This window comes from Cetorhinus maximus, chromosome 14, assembly GCF_964194155.1.
Source record: "Cetorhinus maximus chromosome 14, sCetMax3.hap1.1, whole genome shotgun sequence".
NCBI lineage: Eukaryota > Metazoa > Chordata > Chondrichthyes > Lamniformes > Cetorhinidae > Cetorhinus > Cetorhinus maximus.
The window spans coordinates 71,701,928-71,726,927 of NC_135892.1; the positions used below are offsets into that span (position 1 = coordinate 71,701,928).

Consider the following 25,000-nt stretch of genomic DNA (forward strand, 5'->3'; position numbering starts at 1 on the left):
TTAAATGCAACATGAAAAATATTTGGGATCAAGATTCAAATGATGATGCAACTGAAAAAAAAGTGTTTCTCACCTGATATTCATATTCAGTATAAGGAAGTAACATTGTATCTTGAAATAGAGTGGAGGAGCCATTGTAAACAAGTGCCAACTCTGTATTCATTGATGGATGGGTTACTTGTCTTCTGTACAGTTCATAGTACAATATCTCACCATTGGGATTTTTGGGCATGGTCCATGATATTAAAAACACCAACTGGATTCCTTTTGCGTCAGTCTGCAATTCAATGACAGGCCTGGGTTGCGTGGTAGGTGGAGCTTCTAGAGTCCTTACTGAGGCCCATTCACTGGAAGCACAACCAAGGGTCGTGCAAGCTTCAGTACGCACTTCATATCTTGGGGGGAAAAATCAACAAGATTAGATTATGTATAGAATACATCAAAGACTTTGACAAAAGTCTATAGACTCTGGAACAGTTCCTACAGATTGGAGGGTAGCTAATTTAAAAAGGGAGGCAGAGAGAACACAAGGAATTATAGACCAGTCAGCCTAATGTCGGTAGTGGGGAAAATTCTAGAGTCCATTATAAAAGATTTAATAGCTGAGCATGTGGAAAACAGTGGCAGAATCAGACAGAGTCAGCATGGATTTATGAAAGGGAAACCATGCTTGACAACTCTACTGGAATTTTTCAAGGATGTAACTAGTCGAGTTGATGAGGGGGAGCCAGTGGATGTGGTTTATTTGGACTTTCAGAAGGCTTTCGACAAAGTCCCACATAAGAGATTGGCATGTAAAATTAAAGCGCATGGGATTGGGGGTAGCATATTGAGATGGATAGAAAACTGGTTGGCAGACAGGAAACAAAGAGTAGGAATAAACGGATCTTTTTCCGAATGGCAAGCAGTGACTAGTGGGGTTCTGCAGGGATCGGTGCTGGGAGCCCATTATTCACAATATATATTAATGATTTAGATGAGGGAATTAAATGTAATATCTCCAAATTTGCAGATGACACAAAGCTGGGTGGGAGGGTGAGCTATGGGGAGGATGCAGAGATGCTTCAGTGTGATTTGGACAAGCTGAGTGAGTGGGCAAATGCATGGCAGATGTAGTATAATGTGGATAAATGTAAGGTTATCCATTTTGATAGCAAAAACAGGAAAGCAGATTATTATCTGAATGGCTATAAATTGAGAGAGGGGAATGTGCAATGAGACCTGGGTGTCCTTATACACTAGTCGCTGAAGGTAAGCATGCAGGTGCAGCAGGTGGTAAAGAAGGCAAATGGTATGTTGGCCTTCATAGCCAGAGGATTCGAATACCGGAACAGGGATGTCTTGCTGCAATTGTACAGGGCCTTGGTGAGACCACACCTGGAATATTGTGTGCAGTTTTGGTCTCCTTATCTGAGGAAGGATGTACTTGCTATAGAGGGAGTACAGCGAAGGTTTACCAGACTGATTCCTGGGATGGCGGGACTGACATATGAGGAGAGATTGAGTCGATTAGGATTATATTTGCTGGAGTTCAGAAGAATGAGGGGGGATCTCACAGAAACCTATAAAATTCTAACAGGACTAGACAGGGTAGATGCAGGAAAGGTGTTCCCGATGGCAGGGGAGTCCAGAACCAGGGGTCACAGTCTGAGGATTTGGGGTAGACCATTTAGGACTGAGATGAGGAGAAATTTCTTCACCCAGAGAGTGGTGAGCCTGTGGAATTCGTTACCATAGAAAGTAGTTGAGACCAAAACATTTTATGTTTTCAAGAAGGAGTTAGATGTAGCTCTTGGGGTGAAAGGGATCAAAGGGTATGGGGAGAAAGCTGGAGCAGGCTATTGAGTTGGATGATCAGCCATGATCATAATGAATGGCAGAGCAGGCTCGAAGGGCCAAATGGCCTACTCCTGCTCCTAGTTTCTATGCTTCTATGTTAAAATGGATTTGTTCCCAATGTTTTCTGTTGTTCAGAATTTCTATTTGTTAAACTTATATGCAACTATTTTACTTATATCAGGATATACACAATTTCCCTCTGTTTTTGAAGTTTTGTGGACATTTATTAATTTCAAAAACTAATCCTTCCAATTAAACTTACACAGGGTCAATCAGCTATTTTGCTCTGTCTAATAATTTTCAATAAAGTAGGCAGAAGCAGCGGCTGGGTTATGTCAAAGGAAATAAGCCATTTTCCAGAACAACCTAGGTTTTGCACTGAACTCATGTTGTCTTTCAGCAATGTGGCAGAAACTTCCTGGGAGCCATTATGCCAGTTCCCAGTTCACCCTCCCACTTCCAGCATTCTACCAGAAGTGACATTAAAACTACATTCAACCAATGGGAATACATCAAACAATATGTTTCCCATCTTCTTGACATACTCCATACCCAATCCCCACTTCCCCTCCAGGTAGATGCAGACAACCGACCTCAAAAATCACAAATAACCCTCACCTAAGAGATTCAGGTCAGGGATACATTCTTGTGGCACCACTGAAGATGAGGTACAATTCCTCAAATGTGGAAAATCCTGGTCAGTTAGTTTAAGGAAAGGAAAGTAACTGTACAGCAGTGATATAAATGAAAAGCAAAGAAATAACTTGAAGTTATATAGAGCCTTTCATGGCCTAAATGCTTTACAGCCAATGAAGTGCTTCTGAAGCATTATCACTTTTGTAATGTAGGAAAGGCAGCACCCCAAAAATGTGCACAGCAAGATCCCTCAAACAGCAATGTGATAATGATCAGATAAGCTGTTTTTTTATGTTAGTTTCAGAATAAATATTGAGGGAGCAGAGACAAAGTTTTTGTCAGAAAATAGGAATATGGTAGTCATTGGTAGGGTGTACTACAGTGGAACAGGAGGAGGAAAAAGGAAAAGCAGTCTGAGAACAGAGAGCACAACAAGCAGCCTATTTACCCCAGAAAACAAGTGCATTAACTACCTTGACAGAGGAGCAATGCCTGAAAAGCCTTAAACTAAGCAGATTGGTTTTGATTAAGATCAAAGGGACTCTTCAGATATTTCAGGATTTATTACTTTGCTTCCATTTTGAACATGCTTTATTTATTGCATAAGGAGCGAATTACAAGTGAATGAACTTAATTAAATTGTGCTATAGTAGAGGTGTATGTGCTTAATGTGATTTTCCAGTACATTTGCTTATTGTGTCTTCTGAATGTCTCCCTGTTGCTAAGCAGTCTTGAAGTTAATGGTGTAGAACTGGTGTTTGATTGCATAACAAACTGGTGTTTGCATGGGATACGTAAGGGTCACTATCCGCATTTGTGACTAAACCTGTATCAGTACCAGAGGCCTTTGCTGGAATACTGCAGGCTCATTGTTTCCAGTGGCGGCATCTGTTACTTGTTCAGGGAATACATGATAGCCGAAAGCCACCAAAACCATCAATTGGTTGTTCTTGTGCTACTTTGTGCATAACACTACTTGGTTGGGGGTGGGTGGAGGGGGGTGTTGGTGGGGGTGGCATGCAGGAGCAACTCTTCATGATACAAGTTGTTTGTGTGGGCATAGCATAGTGGATATCTATGCTGCCTTGAAATTTTCTCTCTTGTTTTCCTACATTTATTCTTGAAGTCAGCTATAGCAGCAGTGGTACTATTCCTGAAAGGTGCTACTTCTGTGCCTATGATATGTGCACAGAGGTCAGCATGTGAGATGTCACTGTTGTTGCTACAATTTCACAGGCAAATTGCACACTTATCCAAATTAATAAGACTATTTGCCATTGTGCAATGTATGCTAACAAGCATCTTGCAAATTGGACCTTGTGTTGGCCTAGCCTTCATGGCGTACAGGTCTAATTGGATTGCCATGCAGCTCAAGTGGGATAATCAGCATGCTACAACTCCACTGTTCACTACCTGGTTCACATCAACTTCCACCACTACTCAATGTCTCATCCTTTGATTCCTTCTCAAAATCGTAGTGTGGATATATGTTCAAGTTGGGGTGGTGACAATTGGGTTTAGGTGAATGGTGCCCTGTAGATCACTAGACTTTTATTTTGTGAAGAAAGCGGATGGAATTTTTAATGTACATAAGCACACTTATCTACTTAAGCAATATGATGTAATTACAAATATTATTATCCACTGTTGCAACATGAATATGTATAGACACCATTCACAATATAAAATATATCATTGATATCACACCACCAGAAGTTTTAACCTTCTAAACTCCACATTCTCAATATTTTCCAGGTCTTCCCTTCCAAATAGCTAACATCCTATCATGTAGAATAAGTTGTTTCTGGTTATCCAGTCTACCATCTGATTAGCATATGCCCAGCTATGATGTGCCAGTTTTGCCTTTAAAGATAATAAGGAAATGGCACAGAAGTTTAACAAATATTGTGTGTATGAAATTTGGATCCATGGTGCCGCTGGAGACACCTTCCTATTGCTTTGTGCAGCATTTCCAATGTGGCCCTTGCAGCACCCATGCTGGGGAGGGTGCTTGCCTGGGCATGATCTGCACATGCTGGAAGCATCTGATCTGGTGCTGTCATGCATCACTCAGCCCTATCAGCTGATATGATGCTTAACTTCCAAATTTGAACCATGCACATACATTATATGTATTCACCTGTCACTCATCAAGGGACAAGCGTTCAGCTGCCGGAGGAGTCCAGCACATAGGTTATTTAAAGGGCCAGGCACCCAACTTGCAGGTAAGGTGATTTAGAATAATTTGTGCTTTTGCAAGTATTGGAAGTACCCTGGAGTATGTTTGGAGGTGATAGGCTCCTGGATTTGGAAGGTAGTGTTGCTGCATCCTCACTGTGAGGGCAAAGGATTTAGTGACCTGCCCACACAAAGGTTGCAACAGGTATGGGGACTGCAGTTGCATTGCTTCTGGGTCTGTAAGCAGCGGTGGAGAGGGAAAGCTCTGTGCAATGCCTTATGTCAAACTGGCGCCAGACTCCCCCATGCACCTTGGTAGTAACATGAAGTTGTCCGAAATATCTACCAATGCACCCAATATCTCAATGTGCATGTCTCTCAGTGTTCTTCTGTATCTCACCTATTAACGTTCTCATCTGAATCCTCTGCAGCAGGACTTGTCTGCGACCTCACCTTCCAGAGTACTGGCACACAATCTATCCTTTCCCCCAATGTGGCTGCAACACACTCATGCCTAGCGACTCACCACATGCAGATTTCAACTCTTTACTAGCCTCTTAGGTATATGCAATGCCGTTATATGAGCTGGTGGCCGAGAGTGTCAGATCAAGTGCTGTGCTGATGCACTCTCTCCTCCTCCCAGCACTGCAATGGCTGGTCAGGTGGCAGTTCTTTGGTGTATAAAACCAGAAGATCAGAAGGGGAAAGTCTGTAGGGAGTGTGCTCATCATGCCAGACGACAGGATAAGGGTGAACTGGGAGTTGAGAAGGGCTGAATAGCTGGAGGTATGTGGAAGCAGCAGGAGCTGAATGGAAGACCAGCATCACTGGAATGTTTTTGTGAGGTGGTGTATCTGGATGTTAGGTATGAATCCCAAGTGCCAGGGACTGCTGATGGGTGAATTATGGAGGTGTGGTGCTTTGAGCAGTGAGAGAGGTGAGTGTTGTACTGGGTAGGGGATGTCATGTGAAGGTGCATTCACTGACCCTAACCACCCATGTGAGATCATTAGACTTCTTGTGGCACTGCTGTCAGGTCCTTGGAGCCAATCCACTGGGAATTGACCTCCCTGGTCACTTACTCCCAATCCCTTCTAAGGGTGGTTCCTGAAGGCCTCCTGCTACCAACCGCCACCACCATCCCCAATTCCCCCACCATGGAACCATGACATCTCTTCTATCCACTTTCATCACTAAGGCCTGCAATGCCGCATTATTGACCCTGGGGCCTCTCTCTGCCTTTCCATTTCTCATGTTTAGAATTGTAGCAAAAGCATTCTTAAGAAGAGAAGGCTGGCTGCATTCCATACTTCTAGCACATGCTGCTTAGCCCCCTGTTGAGCATTCAAGCAGCCAGCAGCATGGGACCCATTCAGACCAAAGCTACAATCAGGTAAATGAGGAGGCGGCACCAAATTTGCATGCTGCCTACCTCCACCTCAACTGGTGTGAATTGTGATCCTCACACACAAGAAGTTGGGAAGACCAATTTTTAGCCATTTGTGTCTGTTTTCAAAGTAGAAGACAAAAAAAAATTGGAAAAAATGCTGAACCAAGGGTCCAGTGAGAGTTAGGAGCTGAAGGTAATTAATATTAGTAAAGAAAAAGTGTTGGAGAAATTAATGAGACTGTAAGCCGACGAATCCCCTGGACCTCATGATCTACATCCTTAGGTTTTAAAATAGGTCGCTGCAGAAATAATGGATGCACTGGTTATGGTCTTCCAAACATCCATAGATTCGAGAATAGTCTCAGTACATTGGAAGTTAGCAAATATAACACCATTATTCAAGAAAGGAGGGAGACAGTAAATACATTGAACTACAGGCCAGTTATCCCGACATCAGTCATCAGGAATTGCTGGAATCCCTTATCGAGGAAGTAAATAACACTTAAAACATCATAATATGATTAGGCAGAGTCAACATGGTTTTATGAAAGGGTGCTTGACAAATCTAGTAGAGCTTTTTGAGCTTGTAACTAAAAGGGTAAAAGTTTGTTGCAAAAGATTCATAGAGGTTGGGAAATTTTCTAAGCATAGATAGAGGATTGATTGAAGGATGGAAAACAGAGAATAAGAATAAATGGGTCATTTTCCGGTTTGCAGGCTGCAACTAGTGGGATGCCACAAGGATTAGTCCTGTGGCCTCCGCTATATACAATCTATATTAGTGATTTTGATGAAGAGAGTGAGGGTGATATATCCAAGTTTGCTAATGATACAAAGCTAGGTGAGAAAGTAAGCTATGTGGAGCACAAAAAGGCCCGCATTTTTTGCTGCAGGGCAGGAAATGAAAGTAGGGACCATTTCCAAGACTTGAACCCGCCCCCCGGGGGAAAACTGAAAGGAGCTCTGACTTTCTCAGGAGAGCCGGAGACCTGGGACCAAGGGCAGGGCAGGAGAAAGCAGCACTTTGTTTTTCAGATGTGGATCTGGAAGTGATTCTGGAGGCCATGAAGGAGGGGCAGGAGGTTGGCAGGAGAAGACCATGCAGGCATGGATGGACAATGTTTCTACTGTCAGCTGCAGAAGTGCCATGAGAGGAATACGGATCCAGTGCAGGAAACAGTTTAATGAGCTGATACGCTCTGGCAAATTGAATGCTACCCTCAATCCTTGGGAAAGGCTTCTGGGTGTTTGCCCTCCAGCAGATACACCAGCTGAGGAGCTCAGGGCACATGCTGCTCCTGAACATGAGAACACAGACCACTTACTGACCCTCTCAGAATGGCCCTGAGCCCTAGTGCTGCTGAGAAACTGCCAGCAATGAAACATGCACCCTCCAACAATTTGAACAGGTGCCATTGGTCATAGAAGACGCATCACACTCTCTTATGTCCTTGTAGGACAAATGGACACATCATGCCAAACAGATGGAGGGGTACAATACTTTCAGATTGTAACAGTAATGGAGAACAGAACCTGGATCACAGACCACGAGGAAGTCAGTCCTAGCATAATGGGCATTCATAGCGGAGATCCCTTTCGACAGCATACTGAACACTGAGTTGCATTGGGAAACCTCAGCGCTGCAGAGGCTTCTGCTCTCCAAGACTGGCTCTCATGTGTTTCCCACAGGTGTGTTCATCCACCCCACGAGAACTTGCCCCTCTCCATCCATGGTGCAACATGACTAGCAAGAATCTGAAGAAATACTGTCACACCTTACGTGTGCACTGTCCGCCAGCACAGATACTCTCACCTTGGTGGATTTAGATAGGGTGGTACTGGGTGAACAGCACAGCATTTGTGTATAGGAGGAAGTGCTGGAAGCAGATGCAGTCACAGTCAGACTTCCTCAAAGGACTGGGGACAAACACAGCTGGGCTCAGATGCAAGGCCTCTACAGTCATTGGAAAGAGGACTCTACCTAGGCCAGCAGCAGCAGATGTGCTCCGACATGTCAGAGTTCCCTGAGGCAGTGCGGAATCAGGGGCAGAAAATGGAGGAGTCAATTCAGCTCATGTACATCCCAATAGCTCAGGGCTTTGAGTGCAAGAGCTCTTCCATAGAAATAGTGGCTGACGTCATGAAGAGCTACATGCAGCATCATTTGGAGCACATGCAGGAATTGCACACTGACATTCACAAGGTGAAGTCACAATATGTACCCCTGAATGGTCAGTGGAGCGGGCGCACAGAGATGTTTGGAGGGGATGCCAATTTTGCCCCAGATAGAGCTCCCAGCTATCCGGAACACCTGCCAAGGGCTGAGGATGTCAGCAAGGAGGCTGAGGGTATCATTCCTCAGGGGGCACCTTCATCATCCTTAGACCCTCTGACTGAGGGATCATTTGCGCGGCATGGGCTAGTGACGGAAGCTGTCACTACAATGATGCAGGTGCAGCAGCCTCTGGAGATGCCCCCATGGGCACCTCCATGACAAGGACAAGTGCCAGGTGCACCTCAGGCACAAGCCATGACAAGTGAGCAGCTGCCTCCATCTCTGTAGCCAAAAGGGGAGGACTGCATTGATGTCACTGAATATAGAGGCCACAGCATTGCACGGAGCACTGAGTGGGTCACTAGGATATCTTCTTGCTGTAACTGCGTTTTTTTCCTTTCTGAGTGCCATGTAAATAATGCCAATTAAAGGCATGTGTATGAAACTCCTTTTATTGATGGTCAGACAAAAAAAGGACTGAGATCGTGTCGGAGATCATGGATTCTTCAACAGTGATGGCAAAACTTATGGGAAGATGTGCTTCTTCCATTGGTGGGGTGAGAATTTAGATGTTCCAGGCTGCGTCTTTAATTAATGTATCAGCACAGTTACTTCAGAGATAAAAACAAAAAGCTAAAAGCTACTGCGGATGCTGGAAATCCAAAACAAAACAAAAACAGAATTACCTGGAAAAACTCAGCAAGTCTGGCAGCATCGGCGGAGAAGAAATCAGTCAACGTTTCGAGCCTCCATGGCCCTTCGGCAGAACTGCAGCATAGTTTCAACAAGGGAGAAATATAAATTGGTTTAAGGTGGGTGAGGGGCGGGGGGGATGAGACACATTGAGGGTGTGGTGTGAGCAGATAATAATCAAAAGATGTCAGAGACAAAAGGGTCAAAGAGGTGTTGAAGGTGGTGGTCTTTGTCTGAGAAAAGTGCTAATTAAGAATGGAAAACAGGATATTCAAAGTACAGCTCTAGTGGGGGTGGGGTGGAAAGACTAAAGGTTTTAGTTTTAGATTTAAAAATAATGGAAATAGGTGGGGAAAGAAGAATCTATATAAATTATTGAAAAAAAAGCGGGTGGAGGGGGAAAAGAAACGGGGTGGGGATGGGGGGAGGGGGAGTTTAAGATCTAAAGTTGTTGAATTCAATATTCAGCCCAGAGGGCTGTAAAGTGCCTAGTCGGAAGATGAGGTGCTGTTCCTCCAGTTTGCGTTGGGCTTCACTGGAACAATGCAGCAAGCCAAGGACGGAACACCTGCGGTCTGTCCGCAAGAAAGACCCAAACCTCCCTGTCGCTTGCCATTTTAACACTCCTCCCTGTTCTCTTGCCAACATGTCTGTCCTTGGCTTGCTGCATTGTTCCAGTGAAGCCCAACGCAAACTGGAGGAACAGCACCTCATCTTCCGACTAGGCACTTTACAGCCCTCTGGGCTGAATATTGAATTCAACAACTTTAGATCTTAAACTCCCCCTCCCCCCATCCCCACCCCGTTTCTTTTCCCCCCCACCCGCTTTTTTTTCAATAATTTATATAGATTCTTCTTTCCCCACCTATTTCCATTATTTTTAAATCTAAAACTAAAACCTTTAGTCTTTCCACCCCACCCCCACTAGAGCTGTACTTTGAATATCCTGTTTTCCATTCTTAATTAGCACTTTTCTCAGACAAAGACCACCACCTTCAACACCTCTTTGACCCTTTTGTCTCTGACATCTTTTGATTATTATCTGCTCACACCACACCCTCAATGTGTCTCATCCCCCCCGCCCCCCACCCACCTTAAACCAATTTATATTTCTCCCTTGTTGAAACTATGCTGCAGTTCTGCCGAAGGGCCATGGAGGCTCGAAACGTTGACTGATTTCTTCTCCGCCGATGCTGCCAGACTTGCTGAGTTTTTCCAGGTAATTCTGTTTTTGTTTTGTTTTACAGTTACTTCAGAGTTGGTTCCATACTGTGGGATCGGAATCTCTTGAAACTGGACAGTATGAAATGTGATGGAAGAACCCTGAAACCCGCACAGACACAAGCAATGTGAATGAAAGCCCAGCCTCAAAACAAAACACACTGAGGCAGGCTATATTGTGGGGCCGGGGTTAATCTCAGACTTTCCAACATCACAACAGAACTGATACAATTGAAAGGACAGGAATTTATCCAGTCCTTTGAAGACATCATCACAACAGTGATCACAGGATAACCACCATCATGTAATCTAATCAAGAAATGAAGGAGGCCATTATCACAACCAAATGGCCCTAGACAACACCTATTCACTCCTGTCACGGAAGGAGAGAAACCTTTCACATAAAGATCAGCTTTGCAGCCAGGGATACCTCACCTTGGCGGGATTCATTGTTTTCAGTTGTGGAAACAACATCAGCACTGAGTAGGTCTGTCTGGAACAGACTTGAAGGATCAAAGAAGGAGATAAGCATTAACCATCCAGCAGGGTGGCCTCAGGAAATGTGTTCATGATATTTTGATAAGGATCGTCATAAAAAGGACAAGAGCGAAGTGTTTAGCGCTGCAGTCAAGAAGGAGGATCAGGAAGGGTCATCCTGGCTTGAAGGCCTACAGTTCTCACCGGAAAGACCTGCCGTGTTGGGGATTGTAAGTGTTTTCAGCCATATCATGTTGATACTGGTCTGAAGGTTTTTGGGTTGCAGTCGGAAGAAGGGTTGAGTTTGGTCACCTTGACTCAGGCCTACAGTCAACACCAATCAGACCAGCTGTGTTAGGGATTGTTAAGTTTCAGCCAGATCGTAATGATATTGGTCTGAGGGTTCTGTGAAGGTTTGGGGCGAAAACCTGGTGTTTATTGGCGGTGCCTCGTAACTTGATTCAGCGATATCTTGGTGATATTGGTCTGAGGGTTTTTTTTTCTTAAGGTTTCAGGACAGGATGTGGTGCTTTGCCTGTGTTTTTGCACATTTTAACCAAGTCGTGGTGACTTTGTGTCGGGTACTGGGAATAGGTTATTTTAAATTTTGGGTTTTGTACTGTGGGTTTGTGGGTGATTCAATAAAGCAATTGTGAATTATCAGAAGAAACTTGTCTTGCTGGTCATTCTATTCAAGCCATACACTTGTGAATCTGGTGTCATGAGCTTGAATCTGGGGAGGGTCTCTGAGGGAAAAGGGGAACCCCTACAATACAATGCCGTTCATTCTGGGACAGAGGGGCTCAGCTGAAATGTTCCTGGATAAGGTGATTCATGATATTCACAGGGTCCTGATTGGACACTTGGGACCTGTGCCATACCTGGCCACTTGCCTGTGCAGCTGGAGCATCTCGGTGTTCTGCATTCTCCCCCTCCTCCTCCTTTCCTTCCTTGTCTTCCACAATCTGTTCTTCCTCTTCAACTAATGAGCTGTCTCCTTCGAGGGCCTCACTGTCTCAAGGTTCACACCTTTCGGGAGGGTCATTTTATGGACAGCGAAGCAGACCACCATAATGACACCCTTGCAGCATGGAATTGTAATGCATCACCCGAACAGCCCCGACACAGGAACCATATTTTGAGAAGCCCAATGGGATGCTCAATGGTTGTCCTAGTGAGGAGATGGCTTTGGCTGTATGGCCTCTGTGCCTCTGTGTGAGGCTCTGGTAGAGGGGTGAGTAGTCATGTCTTCAAGGGATATTCCTTGTCATCTACAATACATCCATGGAATTTAGGGAGTGGAATGAAAAACTGCAGCAGCCTGAACTGGTGGAAGATGCAGGAGTCATGAAAGCTGCCAGAAAAGAAGTGCACACATGGAGGAAATTCTTTGTTATGTCTTCTGGTTTTCATACATTAGAAATAAACATACTTTAGACTCAAAAATGCTGGAACTTCATTGAGTTTATTTCTTGCATCTCTCCATGTGGCTAATAGACTGATATATTGTTACTCAGCACATGACTGTAGTGTGACAGTGAATGTAACATCCTGGGATATATATTCACATAATATTAGTTCCTAGCTCTTTGCAAATGATATAACTATATAACAACTCCCTTTCTTGAAAAAATATATAATGTCTCTATATTAATATAACTGTTCCAAGCATTAACTTTTTTTTCTAAACTAAAGAAGAATTAACGATTGTCTTTTATAAATAGACTGAACACCTTAAGAGTCTTTTGTAGCTTGTTTTCTTTTCTAAAAATATTATTCACGGTATCACTTAGGTTGTAGGATGTTGTGCCTCCACCTTTTAGATTTGGCATTCATCGCTCTCAGTGATGAGTTGACAGACTGCACAGATGATGTTGTGCATGTTATAGGAATCGTGCTTGATGTTGCTAATGTTCTATTTCTTGGTAGTGATGTTGATGCTGCACCGCTTGTTGGTGATGCTGTTGATGTTGTCTCGCTGGTTAGTGATGTTAATGGAGCTGTTGATAATCTTTTCTGCTTTTCTAGCTCAGGTGTAGGTCGAATATGGACTTGTTTTTCTCATTTACTTACTGGTTTCAGTCTCAATGCTGTATGACCTTGGAGTCTCAGCTTTACCAACAACTTTTGTTGGATTCCATGTTTTCATGATTGGATCCTATACATGTACAGTTTGCTCTTTCAACAATTCAGGCAGGGATTTAGCATGCCTGTTGAAGTGTTGACTTCCTTCTACCTGCATCTCAGTGAGTCCTTTTACTTCTTCCTGGTCACTTGGAGGGAGCATCGTGTTTGGCAGAGTTGTCCTATTCTTTCTTCCATTTCTTCCTCTGTCTCTCAGCATTTCGTGAAGGCTCTCTTGACCATCTGGACATCTCTTTCTATAAGCCTGCGTCCCCTTGGGTAATGTGGTGGTGAGGTAATGATGTTGAACCCAGTGTTCAGAGAATCCCTTAAATTCTTAAGGGGTGAATTGAGTTCCATTGTCAAATATCATTCTTTTAGGATTCCCTTGCTCAGTGAACAGAATTCGTACAGGTGAGATGATTGTTATAGCTCTTAAATCTTTCACGTTTTGCATAAAAGGGAACTTTGAGTAGCAGTCTGCAACTATGAGATACCATTCTTGATTGTGTGTGAAAAATCAGTTTCCACAGTGTGCTATGGCCTGGGTGGTACTTCAGCAGCTATCATCCCCTCTTTCTGCTGTGTATTTCGATGCTTCTGGCATACATTGCATGTAGGCATCATTCTTTCAATGTCTTTGTAGATGGCTATGCTGATCTAGCTCTGAGCTTATACTTCTCCAATCCCTTGTAACCTTCATGTGCCTTCTTAAGAAGTTCTTTCTGCATCATTATGGGTATGATTATTCTGGATCCGGCTAGCAGAACAACATCATCTAGTGAGGTGTCATCTCTAATAGACCAATACTATTGTATCGCTGGCTGTGTTTGCTGTATCTTACCAGACCTACCCTGGGCCACCTGCTGAGAGAGCATCTCTGTCTCTTCGTCTTTGCTGATCTCATCTCTAATTTGACTCAGCTTTAGTGGTGTTATGTTCACTAGGTGATGGATCTTTATACCTTGATCTTTTATCTCATGGTTTGCTGAGATAAGCTGCAGCTTTTCACAGCTCCTCAACCACAGGATAGCAGGACCATCTATATCAGTGACATAGAACATGAAGTTAAAATATTTTCCTTTGTGTATCCCTCTGATTGGGATTTTCCTAGCTGTCAAATCCCTGGTCTCCCCTAAGCCATTAGTATGATGTTGCTTGGTTTCATAGTATCTTTTCTTGGGTAGCCATTTTTTTTCAAATTTTCTGGAAATATCTTCTGGTATAGTCTGTTACTCTGTGCTTTGATATCAAGCTTCAGCTTCAGGTTTATGGTTCTGGGCTTATTTCTCACCCTCTTCCTGATCTGAATGGTCATGTGAATATCTTTTCACTGGGAGCTGACACATTCAGCCATTTCATGCTGTCATGGACAGAATGTAAATGTTCTCTTACTGCATGTAATCAGTATGTTTTGTTTGGAAAGAGGTTTGTCTTTTTTAACCTTGGAGTGTATACTTCAACTAAATAATTCAGCAGCAAGCTTTCGTGAGTATAAAATAAAGAAAGTTCACTTGCGCACACTGATCTGAATTAATGCAATGTCACACATTCGGTCTCATGCATGCTCACGCACACACATAACACACACACACACAAACACACAAAAAGGTTGGATACAGGTGGTTACTTTTACAGATTACAGTTAATTCATTCTCTGATTTATGATTTCCAGTCTCCCATGTGGCAGGCCTATGGCTTCTTGAATGGATTTGATGATTTAAAGTTGAACTGAGTGTCTTGTAAAGTACAGGTTGTGGGGTTTCTTGTAGTTGAATATCTGGGAGGTTGGTTCTTGGGTGAGCTTTGAAACTGGGACAGGTTAAGTACTTTGGCTGCTTAATGACTTGCAGCTAGTCTTAGAATCTGGTCCTCATGGCTGATGGTTCTGATGAACTGCTGGGTCCTGGGATAATATAAGGGTGCTCTCCTGAACCCAGTTTTGATCACATGACCACTGGGTTAACACTTCTGAGGCCTATCCAGTCTTGATTTGATGGGGGATGCCATCGTGATACTATGGGAAGTTGATTGTGGCCATTGAGTTTTGTTCTTCCCTTTTATCCAGTGTGAAACATGGAGATGGGCATTTTGGAAACTCCATAGTTTTTAGTATTGGCCTGTCCTTAAACAATGAAATCTGTGAATTCCACAGATGGCTGTGAGGTACTCTCACCTATGTTCATATTTAATTAGACATTTGCCAGAGACTTGATACTGTCTGTAGTCCAAATGCCATGATTTGCGGCAGTCAACAGCTTGTTTGTGTCTAATTTTTAAAAGTGTTTACTGAAAATTCATCATATGACATGTCTTTACTGGGCATGACAATGCAGTTGTATGGTTCCTATGCCTGTTGCGTCCTCAAACTCATCGTCATCTTCCAGAAGTTGGATGTTTTCGGTTTCTTTTACCTCTTGTTCACCCTGTGCTGTCTTTGATAACTCACATCTTCTTTCATTGTTCTGCTTATCTTTTCCCAGTGATTTGTCATTGCTCAAGCTCTGCAATTTGATCCATATGCAGGAAAATTTCCTTGTGTCTGTGTATGCATGTGGCTGTCCACATCTCTTGCACATCTTTCTTTCTGTCTGGTGTGCCTTCTTTTGTCAGCGTTTCACTGCATCAACCCTGCTGCCATTCTCTTGACTTCAACGAAAGTCAGCCATTTGGATAGTCAGCATCTTCATCTGTCAACTTCATGTCCTCTGGCAGTGTCAACAGCCTGCAATATTATGAGCTTGTCCTTTCCAATCAATTCTTTTTGTGCTTCACAGGCAGGATGAGGTTTCCAACAGTTACTAAAAAATCAATAAAATTTTTTTAACATCCTTTTTTACATATCCCTCTTCATGTGACTGAGTCACATGTGGGGACATGTTTATATAATTGTAAAAAGTTTATTTTTCATTTTAAAATCCTTCAGCACCCTGAGGCAGCTTCAGCACTCACGCTCCTCCCGCTCCCACCCCAGCAGCGCTGAGACTCTTAGCCCGCCTTTCACGCTGGTTGGCCGTTAATTGGCCAGCCAGCGTGAAATTGCAGTCAGAGCCTGATCGCAGGCGGCGGTTGGTTTTGCATCTGTTCCCGGGCCCGCCCACCCGACGAGGGGAAAATCCTACCCATTGTTACTCAGCACATGACTGCAGTGTGACAGTGAATGTGGCATCCCGAGTGACATATATTCACACAGCAATTAGCTCTTTGCGAATAATATAACTGTATAACATCCTTGTTCTGTTTGGAGACCAATAACCTTGAGGAAACAGAAGTCCTTCCAGTTGTTGAATCTAAGTGGGTGGTCAGTGGGTACATTGATGGCCATATGGGTGCAATCGATGATGCCCTGCACCTCAGGGAATCCAGTGGTTACAATGGAACCCACTGTCCTCTGTATCTACGACACTGCAGCTGTCAGGAATTGAATGTACTATCCAACTCTGGAAAATAGGGCATCAGACACCTGCGGGTTACAGTGGCGTGCAGCTATTGCAAGATGTCACCAAGATTCCCAGCTGATACTTGGAAGAAGCCAGGAGTGAAGAGGTTTGAGGCCACAGGTAGGGCATGGCAAGCAATGCTGCGAGGTGATTATCTGCCTGGAGAGTCACAGTTTCCTGCAGCACTGGTTCTCAGTCATCTCCAGGTAGCTATGTTTTCACCGATAGATCCTAGGGAAAGAGTATTGCCTCAGTGTCCTTCCTGCCCCTTGTTCCCCTCTCCTGCCCTCCTAGTGACTGGGCTCCACCCTTCTTGGAGGGTTGCTCCTCAAAGCACAACATAGGAATAAGTGACAATGGGGGGAGGGGTGTTGGGAAAAGGGTTTTAAAAATGAACAAATAAATAAAAGAATAAAATAAAATAAAAATAAATAAATAAAAATAAATCAACATAACTAAATAAACAAACACTGGATTAAAAAAGCAGTTTAGATGGAGGAGAGAGTTCATGATCTGAAATTGTTAGGTCCGGAAGACTGTTAAGGCGTCTGTTCAGAAAATGAGGTGCTGTTCCTCTAGTTTGCATTGGGCTTTACTGAAAGAGAGCTCAATCCTCTGAGAGTTTAATTTGTCTTAATCATCAGGTGGGATCATGTGTTGTTCTCCTGGCAGCCTTGTAAACACAGCCTTGTTTACCCTGTTTGAAGAGTCCAGAACTAGACTATTCACGAGTTCTTCCAAGTTCGTTAGTGGATTGTGAATTTTAACTCAAAATGGGCCTTTTCACGTGTTTCTCAAATGACAGGAAACTGGCCCATGTTTTAAAAACCCTTTCAGTTAAATACTGAAAATGAAGATGTCCTTATTTCTGGCCATTTCAATATATCCTAAATTCTAATTCAATTGTAAAAGTAAACACTTACCAAATAGGGGATGCCAAATTTAAACATATGGATCTGATCATTTTGTACTATATTTCTAAATACCACTTTCTCCAAGCATATTATAGCGATAGTATGTTGTCAACAGCAAGATGCAGGTATAAACGATTCTCATTCCATATTGTCAATTTAGCGACAAGAACACAGGGAATGTACTTAATGAGCTTGGGGGAGGGGGAGATGGTTCCTCTGGTAACACTATCTCTTGTATTCTTGGCATACATGATGATGATTTTGAGCATGACCTCCTCGAAAGCAACCAAGGTCTTGAAATTTTTGACCCCTCCTCCAAACGTAAAATGCTCCATTTCATTATGTGCCACTGTGTCCTGCCACCAGAGTAGTTGAGATGTTACAAGCTTACATTGAATGCACAACCTACAGTTCATCCTACCTCTCAGTAAATTAACATTCATTATGCAGCGAGGTTGTATGCAAAGAATTTTCAGTTTGAAACCCTTTTAGAGTAGACTGTAGGTGGTGGTTACTCACCAGCTTAGAGTCACCAGCAGCTCCAAACAAATTAACTGACCTTGCCAGAAGACATCACATCAGCTCATTCCCCTAATTATCTGGTGCTCTGCGCTAAGATTACAACGTTGTTAATGGAAGGTTACTGACTGATCATTGAACACTGGGCAGTTGCCTAGCATGGGAACTGGTAGAATGGAAGCAGTGGCCGCATGAGGTGGGAACTTATAGAAAGAAAAACTTGCATTTATATAACGCCTTTCACAATCTTTGAACATCCCAAAATGGCTTGACAGCCAATTAAGTATTTCAGAAATGCAGTTACTGTTGTAACATAGGATGGAGGTGCAGTAGGAGGTGGCGCGTGTGCAGGGGGGGGGGGGGGGGGGGGGCAGGGGGGAGTGGTTGGGGGGTGCAGGGGATGGGGGGAGGCGGTGATTGGGGATGTGGAAATGGGTAAGGACAGCAGCAGCAATAGCTGAATTGCTTTCTTTTGTTTCAGCATCTCCTCTTCAAAAGACCAGTATGTAGCTACATTACTGCTCATGTGCACCAACTGCCTTCAGGAGAAGCCACATAATTTTCATGGAATTTAATGCAAAGTTAGTACAGAGGCACCCATTACTCCTTACAGTCACTGCATTACGGACATGAGGGCCGGGATTTTCCGGTTCCGTCATGGTGGGACCTGCCCGGGAAATTTGGTGGCCCAGCTCAAAGTTCATTGACTTTTGGTGGGACAGGCAATCCCAGCGGTGGGCAGAGCCAGCAAATCCTGCCCTAGGTGTTTCAGGCACATTGTAGACTTCAGGCATCTGTGCCCAAAATATAGAGTGCCCACCATCATATTTATGTCATTATGCAGTAGGAGCATAAATCGTAAGTATTCTAAAGGCTGTAAGTTTGTCTGATTGAGTGGGGTAGGCAGAATAAAACAGTAACAGGTTAACTGGAAATGCTTTGTGACATTCATATTTGGGGCAGCTACTTGGCATAGAAAGCAGTTCAGGAACTTAACTTCAGCAGTTTGGTCAAGTCTGCAATTATTTTTGCATTATGAATTATGTCTTCTGGGTGTTGTGGCAGCATTCAGCATGTTAGGTGTCAGATTTATTGCACTAGTGTCTTCTATGGGGGCATAGGACAGAGGGGACTATTCTTCTCACCATCTGCAGTTTGAGGTATCACTTCACAGCTGTAAATATTTCTTTTATTCTTTCATGGGATGTGGGCATTGCTGGCTAGGCCAGCATTTATTTCCCATCCTTAATTGCACTTCAGAAGGTGGAGGTGAGCCATCTTCTTGAACTGCTGTAGTCCCTATGGTGTAGGTGCACCCATAGTTCAGTTAGGGAGTTCCAGGAGTTTGACCCAGCAACAATGATGGAACAGTGATATAGTTCCAAGTCAGGATGGTGCATGACTTTGAGGGGAACTTGCAGGTGGTGGTGTTCCCATGTGTCTGCTGCCCTTGTCCTTCCAAGTGGTAGTGGTCATGGGTTTGGAAGATGCGTCGAAGAAACCTTGGTGAGTTGCTGCATTACATTTTATAGATGGTACACACTGCTGCCACTATGTGTTGGTGGTGGAGGGAGTGAATGTTTACGGTGGTGGATGTCAAGCAGCCTGCTTTCTCCTGGATGGTGTCGAGCTTCTTGAGTGTTGCTGAAACTGCACTCATCCAGGCAAGTGGAAATTTGCTGCTGTAAATTTGGTGGCGCAAGGTCCAGAATCCTTCACTGTCTAGAAATTTTCCAGCCCAAACCATTTATTTTCTGTTGAAAGTGAGAGTGCCAACATTTGAATAGTAGCTGCAGCTCTTTAAAACAGCAGCAGTTGTGGAATTGTTGTGAATGCTCCACAGGGATACACGTTGTGCAGTTAGGAGCTCGAAATTAATAGTTGAAACATGCAAACCTTAAATATCTGGAGTAAATTGTATTTGATAGCAGTCATTATTGCAACAATGCATTGCACTATTTCTCCCCATTTTGCCCACAAACTAGAATTCCCAAGCTTACATTTCTAAATTATCTAGTCAATGGTGTATAGAATGAATCTTTATATAACAAATGTTTGTTGTGGTGGATTGTGCATCAGTAAATGCCGGCTTAGCTGTGTTTTGTACAAGTACCTCTTACCTGAACCTTTGCTCTGGAATGAACCAGAATCAGAAAGCTATTATTTTTAACTGAAGTACTCAAAAATCTGCTTTTAGCAGTTTTGTTTCATAGATTGTGCTCTTTGCAAAATGTTGTCTTGAATGTTTATAATTAGTTGAGAATACTTTCAAACCGTTTAAAGTTTTTTTTACTTATATAGAGTTATATGTCTTCAACTCTTTTTGTTGGCATAGTTTTATGTACAGGTATTTTCTGTATTGTCTTTCCCTCATTTCATATGATAATACTGTCTCCATTTGTTTACTTTCATGTATAGTTTAATTAATCTGCAGGCTTACTTGTTTGACCTTGATAACAAACATTACATAGATTGCAAAGATTAACAGTGTTATTACCACATACCTCGAATATGGTTTTTGTCCTGTTAACTTGAAAGATTGATTCATATAGGAGGTGTCAGGTGGGGAAAACGTGAAAGCTTTAACATCAGTTGTAGTAAGGTCACGACAGAATATTGTATAGTTTACAATCACTCCATTGGTCTGAGCAGGTGGTTGCCAATTTACTAAGATGTCACTAGAGGTCCATGCACGTAATTTCGGAGGAGCCATTCCAGAAGGAGCTGAAGGATTAGTCCTGGCTTTGGAAAGAGGGCTGATGGCACTTCCTTGGCTATTATTGGCAGCAACAGTGTAGCTGTACTCTACCCCTGGTGTCAGAGTGAAGTCATGATATCGAGTTTCTAGGCCTGTATAAATGAGCATCCCATCGCGCCTTAGTTCATAGTTTCTGATCTGTCCATTGGGATTTTTTGGTTCTTCCCATGTAACTTCAATAGATTCTGATCCTGTGACCTGTAACTTGGGTTTTACCATATTAGATGGTGGTGCTTCCATTGTCCGACTATTTACAGATGAGCTGGAAGTACAGCCACCATTAGTGCAGGCAATTAAGTTGAAAGAGTACTGTGTGTATGGTTTTAGACCAGAAACTACAGTAGTTAGCCCCTGTCCAGAGTAGGTCTGTTCATTATTAACAAGTAATCTATACTCAGAAATCTTTCCAGTTTGCATCATTGATGCTATCCATGAAGCATTCATCTGTGTTGCACTAATAGTCTGAAGTATTGGAGGGTTCACAAAAGCTGGAGCCGTTTCAAGTGTTTGTATTTTAGTAGCTTTACTGGTGCAGCAGCCTCCCACTGTACAAGCAATCACTGCATAGCTGTACTCTGTGTATGCAAGCAGGCCTTCATCTGTATGATTAAATGTTAGAGCATCAAAACTGAAACGGAAAGTGCGTTTATTCCTTTGTAGTCTGTAGGACTGGAGAACACCATTGATTTTTTCTGGAGGAGACCAAGAAATTACTAGTTTATGAGGATTATCTGGTACATGTTGAACCCCAGGAGCGGAAAGGCCAGTAGGTGCATCCTGGCTGGTTTTCACAACCACCCACGGGCTGTTTGCATGTCCAACAGAATTCCAACAACGTACTTTATACTCATACCTCGTCCATGGTACTAAATTGCTATCAATGAATAAATATTCATCTTTGCCTGTCTCATATTCTCTGAACACAACTTCTTCATCTATCAGTAGTTCTCTTTTTTCATTGTAGCTTGCAGTTTGTCTATTGCTTTTACGAAACACGTCATACTGTATTATTTTTCCATTTGCACTAAGTGGCTTAATCCACCTCAGTTCAATCTGTGTTGCATTCACTGACTGAATAGTAGGTGCAGGCTGAGAGGTTGGCAGTGCTTCATCTGTCCTGATTTCTTGTGGTGGAAGATGTGTGCAGCCTGCCTTTGTGCAAGCTTCAAGCATGAGTGTGTAGACTGTGTAAGGCTCCAGGCGTCTAAACAAGAACTGACGGAACAAACCACTGTACTCCAAATTGCCATCACTATAAATATTGTATGTCTGAAAAACAAATTAATTGTGGCAATATTAGTTGCAAGCTTAGAATCTTTTTTTCTGTGTAGAACAATACAAAAAATCTCACTGGACTCAGATTTCACTGCTTTCCTTGAAATCCCCACTGTTACTTCCCACCCCTATTACCATCCTTTAACACGAAGAAGGCAACACAAAGTTCTCAAATTAATAACTTGCAAAGAGCTATTATGATTTAACCATCGATAAAAATTGAGTTTGACTGACAGTTGGGAATAGGATTCCAACAGGGAGTCTAAATGAGACCCCAGTGTTATTCGTCTACAACACATTTTACACTGTTGACCCCTCGGGAAAGAGAAGGGAGTAAAATTGCTCCTTGGCAATAGTGCAAAAGCAAACTGGTATCCTGTTTAACACCTCACTCAATTTACTTATTTCAACACAATCCGCCAATTCTTTACCGCTCGTTCACATTACATCTGCAGACCAGTTTCACTCTTGGCAGGATTTTATGTTCCGCGGGCGCGTGCCCAGCCTGATCGGGCATAAAATCGGGTGAGATGATGTCGGGCGAGTGTCCTGATATCATTGTCCACTTGCGCGACATTTTGCTTGGAGGGCGTGCTCAAAAGTTGGAAGCGCACCCGCCGACAATTAATTAGGCAATTAAGCCCGTTAACTGCACAATTGTGTGCAATTTTTGGTGGCCCATCCAACCTTACAGTTGGCGGATGGGCGAATTGGCCAGGCGGCCTTTACGTTTTTCATAAAACCTCATCCAAGGGCGGGATGAAATCTCCGTTAGGAGATAAAATAAAAAGAAATATCTGAGGACAGCCATTTTTAATGAGGTATGCTTTCAGATGCTTACTTGTGATGCACGGACATTTCTTTGCAGCTTTTTGGTGCTTTATTTCATTATTTGCAGGTCTGCAGCTTCCTGAGGCAGCTGCCTGTCTTCAGGGAGCTCTCTTGAAGCACTCACCCGCTCCCGCAGTAACATCACCACCGCCCTCTTCCTGCCCCCACCCCGGCACCGCTGAGCTTCACAGCACGCGTTTCACACTGGCAAGCCAGCGTGAAATTGTGGTCGGGGGCAGATTGTGGTCGGGGGCCCGTTTCCCAGCCACTCCCAGGCCCGCCAATCAAGCGCTCCCGAAGAGGGAAAAATCCAGGCCTCTATCTCCTTCCCAAAGCTTACAGTGGTAATTTAAAAAAATAATGATGATATTTCAGTTGAATGTCTGATGAATGGGAAAACATGTGGCCAAAAGTAACAAAGCAAAAAGCTGCTGATGCTGGAAATTTGAAATAAAACCCAGGATTGTGGAGACACTGAGCAAGTCAGGCAGCGTCAGTGCAGTGAACAGATGAGTAAACATTCTGGGTTATCTAAGCAGCTTCAGTAAAACAGTAACTCATCTGCTGTCTCCACAAATGCTGCTTGACTTGCTGAGTGTTCCCAGCATTTTCTATCTTAGTACCAAAAAGCCTAAAATGTTGGGCAGAATCGTCCCAGCTTTGCACTAAGTGCTGCAGCGGGCAGCAGGAAGGATGTTTTACTAGCTGGTCACAATGGCGGCTTCTTACGCCATATCATCCCAATCCCACCACATAAATTATTCATTCCCAGGAAACACGCAGTTTCAATGGCAGGCGGGATCTCAGTCGCCACCACGACATTAGTTTACCGCTTCGTCAAGCTGGACCCCATATTTAAAGTGCAGCCGTGCGCACACCTCTCAGTGCTTCCAGCCCAGGACTGTTGCATGGAAGACATGGGCCTGAAAGGCAAGAAAACTGCACAACCAGGTTTATTAGCGTGTTCCTCGAGCACCTTTTGGATGCTTTAGAAATGTCCATTATCCCTGATCTGGCCGCAGAATGGGCAGCAACATCACCAGTCGGGCTTGGGAGGCAGTGCCAACGCCCTACAAAAGAGGACAGCCACCCAGTGCTGCAAGAGGATGAATGATCTCCTCCGTTCTGCCAGGGTAAGTCACTCTTCTCATTACTCTCAACTCACACACTCAAAAACCCATCACACAACCACAGGGATCTCACTCACTGTCGGTTCAAGGGACATCACCATTCACCCTCATATACACATCTTCATTGTCCTCATCCTATCTGTGGGACCACTCACCATACACACATGCCAGGCATACTTAACATCTGGCCTGGCAAGCATCCTGGTTACACTGTCTCCATCTCTATTCATGCAGGACAGGCTGGCACACAACAACAGGGAGAAGTTGCAGACTGGTAGAGGAATGCCTTAAATCAAGGTCCTCACGGGCTTTGAATACAGAACCATCCAGCTGGCCAGTGAGGATCTGGACCATTTCTGTGCTGACAGTGAAGTTGGTGGTGCTCTACCAAGTGAGGATCCAGCAGTGCAACATCCATCAGGCAGCCATGCCGTGACTGATGTGTCCTGTTTCATAGGCCACAGTCATGCACTAATTGTCTCCCCTTGCTTTCACAGGCACATCTGGGAAACAGCCGACAGAGTCCATGACCCAAGGCTTCCAATCAAACCCGGAAGAAACCTCTGAAGAGGAATCTGAAGGCACATTCATTGAAGAGCCTTCACAACGCTCACCCACACCCTCCACCAGCACAGAGACACACACCTCGGTGGGACCTAGCTTTAGAATTAGGGACCTAGGGATCATAATCTGGTGAGCACATTACACTTTCTGATCCACAGCAGGCGGCAGCAGGGACTTCCCAGGTCTCTGATGCTTGGAGGACCCCTGGAGGCAAGAAATCTGCTGAATCCGAGTCAGATGATGAGCCTAGGGACTCGGTCATACCTCAGTTGCTGGAGCTGCAAAGGCAAGCTTGAGGACATCAGGAAGGGATGTCTGTTGCACTCCTCAGACTACAAGGTGTGATGGAGGAGTCTGTCTGCCTTCAGGCTGAGATGATCGTGCCAGGATGTCAACACGCCAAGATCAACACTGGTAGGATGGGGCCACCATGGAGACCTTGGTCTAGGGCATCGCTCTTGCACTTCTGCGTGGGCTGAACTCCATCAGTGATGCCATAGTTGGCCTCCTACAGTATGTACATGAGAGGAGTGCAGGGCAGCTTGACCTCACTCCAGCTACCCCATCTCCTTAAGGGTTCAGCCAGGGGCCCTTGAGCACCCATAGGGAGGAGGATCAGCAGGTGCACAACCCGGGGCCAACCACCCAGGTGACTCCAGCAGTGTCTGGCCCATCCGAATCCCCTCTTCCTGTGACCTCAGCAGCTCCAGCTCCACAGGCCAAGGAGGGGGCCACT

General features: G+C 44.0%; 1 protein-coding gene across 1 annotated transcript in view; it reads right to left on the reverse strand.

The window, feature by feature from the left end:
- The window catches only part of ush2a (Usher syndrome 2A (autosomal recessive, mild)), a 1,183,552-nt gene that overhangs the window by 86,018 nt on the left and 1,072,534 nt on the right, over window positions 1-25,000 (reverse strand). Inside the window, exons 66-67 of the mRNA XM_078556364.1 lie at window positions 20,211-21,733; window positions 74-395 (exon numbers count right to left, since the gene is read on the reverse strand). Coding sequence (XP_078412490.1) covers window positions 74-395; window positions 20,211-21,733 — 1,845 coding nt within the window. The remainder of the gene's footprint in view (window positions 1-73; window positions 396-20,210; window positions 21,734-25,000) is intronic.